The sequence below is a fragment of the Electrona antarctica genome, assembly GCF_951216825.1.
Source record: "Electrona antarctica genome assembly, contig: scaffold_1120, whole genome shotgun sequence".
Lineage (NCBI taxonomy): Eukaryota > Metazoa > Chordata > Actinopteri > Myctophiformes > Myctophidae > Electrona > Electrona antarctica.
In genome coordinates, this window is record NW_027637595.1 from 8,514 (window position 1) to 19,460 (window position 10,947).

General features: G+C 48.8%; 1 protein-coding gene across 1 annotated transcript; it reads right to left on the reverse strand.

Annotated features, from left to right (window-relative positions):
• Nucleotides 1-335: 335 nt before the first annotated feature.
• Nucleotides 336-4,866, reverse strand: LOC306918793 (vascular endothelial growth factor A-A-like; the record flags this gene model as incomplete). Its single annotated transcript, XM_079531658.1, has 2 exons — nucleotides 336-416; nucleotides 4,648-4,866. 2 exons carry the CDS (start codon nucleotides 4,864-4,866, stop codon nucleotides 336-338), a joined length of 300 nt encoding a protein of 99 aa, XP_079387784.1.
• Between the last annotated feature and the right edge of the window lie 6,081 nt (nucleotides 4,867-10,947).

Sequence of the window (10,947 nt, forward strand, 5' to 3'; positions counted from 1 at the left end):
GTCTAACAGTTAATCAAACTAATTGATTTGATTGAATCAATTTAAAAAAGATTACAGCTTTTAATCAAATCGATAGTCAAGCTACAAGCTCACCAATGTGATGTTCTGAATGTCAGTTTGGACACATGCTGAGTTCATCAGACCAGGAAGATGGAAGATACAAGGTGTGTGTGTGTGTGTGTGTGTGTGTGTGTGTGTGTGTGTGTGTGTGTGTGTGTGTGTGTGTGTGTGTGTGTGTGTGTGTGTGTGTGTGTGTGTGTGCGCGCGCGCGTGCATGCGTGCATGCGTGCATGTTCGTGCGTGTGCGTATGTACGTGCGCGCTGCTTATAGGTTCTTACCTGCACTCACATGCGCTGTGCTCTGAGAAGCTCATGAAAATATCATTTTGTTGCCTCTGAGGTTTTATTCTTTTAATCTGTAAAAAAACAAACACAAAAGAAAGGACATGAATTAATGATTCAGTCAAATTCACCACGTTGCAAATATGTAGGCCTATGTATATGTAAATGCAAATATCTAATTTCATGACCAGCGTGGAAACCCTGACTATACAAACACTAATTCATGACCAGCGTGGAAACCCTGACTATACAAACACTAATTCATGACCAGCGTGGAAACCCTGACTATACAAACACTAATTCATGACCAGCGTGGAAACCCTGACTATACAAACACTAATTCATGACCAGCGTGGAAACCCTGACTATACAAACACTAATTCCAGATTAGAAGACCTAATTAGGGACTTATTAACGAGCCTCGTTAGGTAACACCAAACTAAAGGCGATCACTAGAGGTCCACAGAGGTCCACAGAGGTCCACAGAGGTCCACAGAGGTCCACAGAGGTCCACAGCGAGGCCGGACAAACAAACAAGCAACACAAAGACTGTTTTCACACCGAGACACTTAGGTCAGAGAGGTGGCAGGTAGCACGCGACCACCAGGACATAGACAGGTAGGTCAGAGAGGTGGTAGGTAGCACGCGACCACCAGGACATAGACAGGTAGGTCAAAGAGGTGGCAGGTAGCACGCGACCACCAGGACATAGACAGGTAGGTCAAAGAGGTGGCAGGTAGCACGCGACCACCAGGACATAGACAGGTAGGTCAGAGAGGTGGCAGGTAGCACGCGACCACCAGGACATAGACAGGTAGGTCAGAGAGGTGGCAGGTAGCACGCGACCACCAGGACATAGACAGGTAGGTCAGAGAGGTGGCAGGTAGCACGCGACCACCAGGACATAGACAGGTAGGTCAGAGAGGTGGCAGGTAGCACGCGACCACCAGGACATAGACAGGTAGGTCAGAGAGGTGGCAGGTAGCACGCGACCACCAGGACATAGACAGGTAGGTCAGAGAGGTGGCAGGTAGCACGCGACCACCAGGACATAGACAGGTAGGTCAGAGAGGTGGCAGGTAGCACGCGACCACCAGGACATAGACAGGTAGGTCAGAGAGGTGGCAGGTAGCACGCGACCACCAGGACATAGACAGGTAGGTCAGAGAGGTGGTGTAGGTCAGAGAGGTGGCAGGTAGCACGCGACCACCAGGACATAGACAGGTAGGTCAGAGAGGTGGTAGGTAGCACGCGACCACCAGGACATAGACAGGTAGGTCAAAGAGGTGGTGTAGGTCAGAGAGGTGGCAGGTAGCACGCGACCACCAGGACATAGACAGGTAGGTCAGAGAGGTGGCAGGTAGCACGCGACCACCAGGACATAGACAGGTAGGTCAGAGAGGTGGTAGGTAGCACGCGACCACCAGGACATAGACAGGTAGGTCAGAGAGGTGGCAGGTAGCACGCGACAACCAGGACATAGACAGGTAGGTCAGAGAGGTGGTAGGTAGCACGCGACCACCAGGACATAGACAGGTAGGTCAGAGAGGTGGTAGGTAGCACGCGACAACCAGGACATAGACAGGTAGGTCAGAGAGGTGGCAGGTAGCACGCGACCACCAGGACATAGACAGGTAGGTCAGAGAGGTGGTAGGTAGCACGCGACAACCAGGACATAGACAGGTAGGTCAGAGAGGTGGTGTAGGTCAGAGAGGTGGCAGGTAGCACGCGACCACCAGGACATAGACAGGTAGGTCAGAGAGGTGGTAGGTAGCACGCGACCACCAGGACATAGACAGGTAGGTCAGAGAGGTGGTGTAGGTCAGAGAGGTGGTAGGTAGCACGCGACCACCAGGACATAGACAGGTAGGTCAGAGAGGTGGTGTAGGTCAGAGAGGTGGTAGGTAGCACGCGACCACCAGGACATAGACAGGTAGGTCAGAGAGGTGGTAGGTAGCACGCGACCACCAGGACATAGACAGGTAGGTCAGAGAGGTGGCAGGTAGCACGCGACCACCAGGACATAGACAGGTAGGTCAGAGAGGTGGCAGGTAGCACGCGACCACCAGGACATAGACACTATAGGTCAGAGAGGTGGCAGGTAGCACGCGACCACCAGGACATAGACAGGTAGGTCAGAGAGGTGGCAGGTAGCACGCGACCACCAGGACATAGACAGGTAGGTCAGAGAGGTGGCAGGTAGCACGCGACCACCAGGACATAGACAGGTAGGTCAGAGAGGTGGCAGGTAGCACGCGACCACCAGGACATAGACAGGTAGGTCAGAGAGGTGGTAGGTAGCACGCGACCACCAGGACATAGACAGGTAGGTCAGAGAGGTGGTAGGTAGCACGCGACCACCAGGACATAGACAGGTAGGTCAGAGAGGTGGTAGGTAGCACGCGACCACCAGGACATAGACAGGTAGGTCAGAGAGGTGGTAGATAGCACGCGACCACCAGGACATAGACACTATAGGTCAGAGAGGTGGTAGGTAGCACGCGACCACCAGGACATAGACAGGTAGGTCAGAGAGGTGGTAGGTAGCACGGTCATCAGGAAATAGCACAACACCAAGCATTAGGTTGGGTCATTAGATTAGTTTTTCTGCGGTGACTCCGGAGGAAAATCTGTGGGATTCTGCGGAGTGTTTTTTTTTTTCTTTTAAGGTTTTAGACAGTTATCCAGGACTATAATCAATGTGTTTATAGCAAAAATAACTCTAAATATGCTAAATAAACCTTAAAGTACCAAAACAAAGTAATTAAGATCTACCGTAAATCCTCATTTATAATCCGGGGCTTTTATTTGTCTCAACCGATTCTGATACCAGGCTTTTATTGGAAGGAGGCAGCTATAAGAAGGAGGCCTATATTTCTACTTTTCAAACTGATCATAATGAATAAATCACATTTTGGGTCTGTTAGACAGTTAGCACCCTGTAAAATGTACTGGACTCATTTATTGAAACCAAGTCCTCATAAAATATTAAAAAGTGCAGTTGCAGGTGCTCACTGGTCATTTTTTTTACATGGTATTTGCCATAGGCAAATACCATAATAAAATCAACATACATTTTAAACTATGATTCCCTGCTTTCATATGACATGAAAAGAAATCCAATGGCAGTCCCTCAGTCAAATCTGGTCACAGTACTATTTACTATCCTATTTATTATTATTCAAATAGGCTATGGTATGGTATGTATCTAGGCCTACAGTTAGGCTAAGTTCAGATGCAAATACTAATAACAAAATGTAAAATAAAAAATGTATGGTAGGCCATTTCCTATAATATCAAAGCAGCTAATATGAACAGTGCAACACTGCAGTGATCCAACTATTGCAACTTCAACGGGGGAGAGAGAGTCGCGTTAGAGAGTTGCGTTAGAGAGAGAGAGAGAGAGAGGGAGAGAGAGAGAGAAGAGGGGGGTCGCGTTAGCAACAGGCTAAGCTCACAGCATATCGGTACGTTCGTTCTATACCCTTTAATAGAACAAACATACGGGTACATTCGTTGCATGAAGCATAGATCTGCGAGCTCGCAGCACGTCATGTCACAAACAGAAACAGTACTCTCCCTCCGCAGTTAGACTGCTGCTCTCGTTGTCCGTGGCCATGAAGTGCTTAGTGGCGTTCTCTCCCGAAGTTTGTTTGTTGCGTTGTGCACGAGCGCGAGCACCGGCATTTGGACACTAGTGACAGCCAGCCATGCAGCCAGGGCAGCGAAGGTAACAGATACGGCACTTGAAAAAAAAGACTTCCGACAGCTTTTGAAGTTTTGATATAAAGCTATATTAAATATTTTCGTCCAGAGCATCCAACATATTAGTCAGCAGTAGAGAATGAGGGGAGGAGGGGCGGGATGCATCCACTGGTTAATATTATGCTGGCCTGGGTAAAGTAAACTACAACATGAACGGGTTAAATTTCCGCTGAAAATCTGCGGGGTTTTCATCGGAACACCGCGGCCGCGCATTCCGTTCGGGCCTGGTCATTAGAGCATTAGGTTGGGTCATTAGAGCATTAGGTTGGGTCATTAGAGCTGTGTATGTGTTCAACAACACAGCCATGCAAAACCACTGAGGGGAGTGGAATTGTTGAGCTGAAGAGCTTGGCCAACAATGGCCTCCGACCCTCCGTACCTCCTCCGTACCTCTTGTAGCTGGCGGTGGGCTATAGGGGTAGGGAGGGGGTAGGGGGTAGTGGGTAAGGGGGTCCGTATACCTCCATGGTGATATTGTAGCTGGCGGTGCTATAGGGGTAGGGAGGGGGTAGGGGGTAGTGGGTAAGGGGGTCCGTATACCTCCATGGTGATATTGTAGCTGGCGGTGGGCGTGCACTGCAGCATCTCGTCGTTGCAGCATCCGGCGCAGCGCGTCAGAACCACACAGGACGGGATGTAGATGTGCTCCACCTCCTCAGGATACTCCCCCAGGATCTCCACCAGCAGCTCCCTGGGCCGGCACAGGGACCGGTTATACACCTCCATGAAGGGGATCACTGTGGGAGAGAGACTATACATCACTATGGGAGAGAGAGAGAGAGAGGACCGGATATACACCTCCATGAAGGGGATCACTGTGGGAGAGAGACTATACATCACTATGGGAGAGAGAGAGAGAGAGGACCGGTTATACACCTCCATGAAGGGGATCACTGTGGGAGAGAGACTATACATCACTATGGGAGAGAGAGAGAGAGAGAGGACCGGTTATACACCTCCATGAAGGGGATCACTGTGGGAGAGAGACTATACATCACTATGGGAGAGAGAGAGAGGACCGGTTATACACCTCCATGAAGGGGATCACTGTGGGAGAGAGACTATACATCACTATGGGAGAGAGAGAGAGAGAGAGGACCGGTTATACACCTCCATGAAGGGGATCACTGTGGGAGAGAGACTATACATCACTATGGGAGAGAGAGAGAGAGAGAGAGAGAGAGAGAGAGAGAGAGAGAGAGAGAGAGAGAGACTATTAAATGAACACTTAGTGTGGTTCTCAATCAGTGGTCCTTAGTTAGGGCCGGTTCCAGTCTATAAACAATTAGAGAATGTAGACGAATTGTGATTTTGATCAACGTTTGCCTGTTATCTCTCCTAACGGTACCAACGTTAATCATGGAATCGTATCCAGCAATAACAAAACATTTTAAATCTCATCAATATGGTGGTCCTCTGTGGCCTACATCTCATCAATATGGTGGTCCTCTGTGGCCTACATCTCATCAATATGGTGGTCCTCTGTGGCCTAAATCTCATCAATATGGTGGTCCTCTGTGGCCTACATCTCATCAATATGGTGGTCCTCCTCTGTGGCCTACATCTCATCAACATGGTGGTCCTCTGTGGCCTACATCTCATCAATATGGTGGTCCTCTGTGGCCTACATCTCATCAATATGGTGGTCCTCTGTGGCCTACATCTCATCAATATGGTGGTCCTCTGTGGCCTACATCTCATCAACATGGTGGTCCTCTGTGGCCTACATCTCATCAATATGGTGGTCCTCTGTGGCCTACATCTCATCAATATGGTGGTCCTCTGTGGCCTAAATCTCATCAATATGGTGGTCCTCTGTGGCCTACATCTCATCAATATGGTGGTCCTCTGTGGCCTACATCTCATCAATATGGTGGTCCTCTGTGGCCTACATCTCATCAATATGGTGGTCCTATGTGGCCTACATCTCATCAATATGGTGGTCCTCTGTGGCCTACATCTCATCAATATGGTGGTCCTCTGTGGCCTACATCTCATCAATATGGTGGTCCTCTGTGGCCTAAATCTCATCAATATGGTGGTCCTCTGTGGCCTAAATTTCATCAATATGGTGGTCCTCTGTGGCCTACATCTCATCAATATGGTGGTCCTCTGTGGCCTACATCTCATCAATATGGTGGTCCTCTGTGGCCTACATCTCATCAATATGGTGGTCCTCTGTGGCCTACATCTCATCAATATGGTGGTCCTCTGTGGCCTAAATCTCATCAATATGGTGGTCCTCTGTGGCCTAAATCTCATCAATATGGTGGTCCTCTGTGGCCTACATCTCATCAATATGGTGGTCCTCTGTGGCCTACATCTCATCAATATGGTGGTCCTCTGTGGCCTACATCTCATCAATATGGTGGTCCTCTGTGGCCTACATCTCATCATTATGGTGGTCCTCTGTGGCCTACATCTCATCAACATGGTTGTCCTCTGTGGCCTACATCTCATCAATATGGTGGTCCTCCTATGTGGCCTACATCTCATCAATATGGTGGTCCTCTGTGGCCTACATCTCATCAATATGGTGGTCCTCCTCTGTGGCCTACATCTCATCAATATGGTGGTCCTCTGTGGCCTACATCTCATCAATATGGTGGTCCTCTGTGGCCTACATCTCATCAATATGGTGGTCCTCTGTGGTCTACATCTCATCAATATGGTGGTCCTCTGTGGCCTACATCTCAACAATATGGTGGTCCTCTGTGGCCTACATCTCATCAATATGGTGGTCCTCTGTGGTCTACATCTCATCAATATGGTGGTCCTCTGTGGCCTACATCTCATCAATATGGTGGTCCTCTGTGGCCTACATCTCATCAATATGGTGGTCCTCCTCTGTGGCCTACATCTCATCAATATGGTGGTCCTCTGTGGCCTACATCTCATCAATATGGTGGTCCTCTGTGGCCTACATCTCATCAATATGGTGGTCCTCTGTGGCCTACATCTCATCAATATGGTGGTCCTCTGTGGCCTACATCTCATCAATATGGTGGTCCTCTGTGGCCTACATCTCATCAATATGGTGGTCCTCTGTGGCCTACATCTCATCAATATGGTGGTCCTCTGTGGCCTACATCTCATCAATATGGTGGTCCTCTGTGGCCTACATCTCATCAATATGGTGGTCCTCTGTGGCCTACATCTCATCATTATGGTGGTCCTCTGTGGCCTACATCTCATCAACATGGTGGTCCTCTGTGGCCTACATCTCATCAATATGGTGGTCCTCCTCTGTGGCCTACATCTCATCAATATGGTGGTCCTCTGTGGCCTACATCTCATCAATATGGTGGTCCTCCTCTGTGGCCTACATCTCATCAATATGGTGGTCCTCTGTGGCCTACATCTCATCAATATGGTGGTCCTCTGTGGCCTACATCTCATCAATATGGTGGTCCTCTGTTGTCTACATCTCATCAATATGGTGGTCCTCTGTGGCCTACATCTCAACAATATGGTGGTCCTCTGTGGCCTACATCTCATCAATATGGTGGTCCTCTGTGGTCTACATCTCATCAATATGGTGGTCCTCTGTGGCCTACATCTCATCAATATGGTGGTCCTCTGTGGCCTACATCTCATCAATATGGTGGTCCTCCTCTGTGGCCTACATCTCATCAATATGGTGGTCCTCTGTGGCCTACATCTCATCAATATGGTGGTCCTCTGTGGCCTACATCTCATCAATATGGTGGTCCTCTGTGGCCTACATCTCATCAATATGGTGGTCCTCTGTGGCCTACATCTCATCAATATGGTGGTCCTCTGTGGCCTACATCTCATCAATATGGTGGTCCTCTGTGGCCTACATCTCATCAATATGGTGGTCCTCCTCTGTGGCCTACATCTCATCAATATGGTGGTCCTCTGTGGCCTACATCTCATCAATATGGTGGTCCTCTGTGGCCTACATCTCATCAATATGGTGGTCCTCTGTGGCCTACATCTCATCAATATGGTGGTCCTCTGTGGCCTACATCTCATCAATATGGTGGTCCTCTGTGGCCTACATCTCATCAATATGGTGGTCCTCTGTGGCCTACATCTCATCAATATGGTGGTCCTCTGTGGCCTACATCTCATCAATATGGTGGTCCTCTGTGGCCTACATCTCATCATTATGGTGGTCCTCTGTGGCCTACATCTCATCAATATGGTGGTCCTCTGTGGCCTACATCTCATCAATATGGTGGTCCTCTGTGGCCTAAATCTCATCAATATGGTGGTCCTCCTCTGTGGCCTACATCTCATCATTATGGTGGTCCTCTGTGGCCTACATCTCATCAATATGGTGGTCCTCTGTGGCCTACATCTCATCAATATGGTGGTCCTCTGTGGTCTACATCTCATCAATATGGTGGTCCTCCTCTGTGGCCTACATCTCATCAATATGGTGGTCCTCCTCTGTGGCCTAAATCTCATCAATATGGTGGTCCTCTGTGGCCTACATCTCATCAATATGGTGGTCCTCTGTGGCCTACATCTCATCAATATGGTGGTCCTCTGTGGCCTACATCTCATCAATATGGTGGTCCTCTGTGGCCTACATCTCATCAATATGGTGGTCCTCTGTGGCCTAAATCTCATCAATATGGTGGTCCTCTGTGGCCTACATCTCATCATTATGGTGGTCCTCTGTGGCCTACATCTCATCAATATGGTGGTCCTCTGTGGCCTACATCTCATCAATATGGTGGTCCTCTGGCCTAAATCTCATCAATATGGTGGTCCTCTGTGGCCTACATCTCATCAATATGGTGGTCCTCCTCTGTGGCCTACATCTCATCAATATGGTGGTCCTCCTCTGTGGCCTAAATCTCATCAATATGGTGGTCCTCTGTGGCCTACATCTCATCAATATGGTGGTCCTCTGTGGCCTACATCTCATCAATATGGTGGTCCTCTGTGGCCTACATCTCATCAATATGGTGGTCCTCTGTGGCCTAAATCTCATCAATATGGTGGTCCTCCTCTGTGGTCTACATTTCATCAATATGGTGGTCCTCTGTGGCCTACATCTCATCAATATGGTGGTCCTCTGTGGCCTACATCTCATCAATATGGTGGTCCTCTGTGGCCTACATCTCATCAACATGGTGGTCCTCTGTGGCCTACATCTCATCAATATGGTGGTCCTCTGTGGCCTACATCTCATCAATATGGTGGTCCTCTGTGGCCTACATCTCATCAATATGGTGGTCCTCTGTGGCCTACATCTCATCAATATGGTGGTCCTCTGTGGCCTAAATCTCATCAATATGGTGGTCCTCTGTGGCCTAAATATCATCAATATGGTGGTCCTCTGGCCTAAATCTCATCAATATGGTGGTCCTCTGTGGCCTACATCTCATCAATATGGTGGTCCTCCTCTGTGGCCTACATCTCATCAATATGGTGGTCCTCCTCTGTGGCCTAAATCTCATCAATATGGTGGTCCTCTGTGGCCTACATCTCATCAATATGGTGGTCCTCTGTGGCCTACATCTCATCAATATGGTGGTCCTCTGTGGCCTAAATCTCATCAATATGGTGGTCCTCTGTGGCCTAAATCTCATCAATATGGTGGTCCTCCTCTGTGGTCTACATCTCATCAATATGGTGGTCCTCTGTGGCCTACATCTCATCAATATGGTGGTCCTCTGTGGCCTACATCTCATCAATATGGTGGTCCTCTGTGGCCTACATCTCATCAATATGGTGGTCCTCTGTGGCCTACATCTCATCATTATGGTGGTCCTCTGTGGCCTACATCTCATCAATATGGTGGTCCTCTGTGGCCTACATCTCATCAATATGGTGGTCCTCTGTGGCCTACATCTCATCAATATGGTGGTCCTCTGTGGCCTACATCTCATCATTATGGTGGTCCTCTGTGGCCTACATCTCATCAATATGGTGGTCCTCTGTGGCCTACATCTCATCAATATGGTGGTCCTCTGTGGCCTACATCTCATCAATATGGTGGTCCTCTGTGGCCTACATCTCATCAATATGGTGGTCCTCTGTGGCCTACATCTCATCAATATGGTGGTCCTCTGTGGCCTACATCTCATCAACATGGTGGTCCTCTGTGGCCTACATCTCATCAATATGGTGGTCCTCTGTGGCCTACATCTCATCAATATGGTGGTCCTCTGTGGCCTACATCTGATCAATATGGTGGTCCTCTGTGGCCTACATCTCATCAATATGGTGGTCCTCTGTGGCCTAAATCTCATCAATATGGTGGTCCTCTGTGGCCTAAATCTCATCAATATGGTGGTCCTCTGGCCTAAATCTCATCAATATGGTGGTCCTCTGTGGCCTACATCTCATCAATATGGTGGTCCTCCTCTGTGGCCTACATCTCATCAATATGGTGGTCCTCCTCTGTGGCCTAAATCTCATCAATATGGTGGTCCTCTGTGGCCTACATCTCATCAATATGGTGGTCCTCTGTGGCCTACATCTCATCAATATGGTGGTCCTCTGTGGCCTAAATCTCATCAATATGGTGGTCCTCTGTGGCCTAAATCTCATCAATATGGTGGTCCTCCTCTGTGGTCTACATCTCATCAATATGGTGGTCCTCTGTGGCCTACATCTCATCAATATGGTGGTCCTCTGTGGCCTACATCTCATCAATATGGTGGTCCTCTGTGGCCTACATCTCATCAATATGGTGGTCCTCTGTGGCCTACATCTCATCAATATGGTGGTCCTCTGTGGCCTACATCTCATCAATATGGTGGTCCTCTGTGGCCTACATCTCATCATTATGGTGGTCCTCTGTGGCCTACATCTCATCAATATGGTGGTCCTCTGTGGCCTACATCTCATCAATAT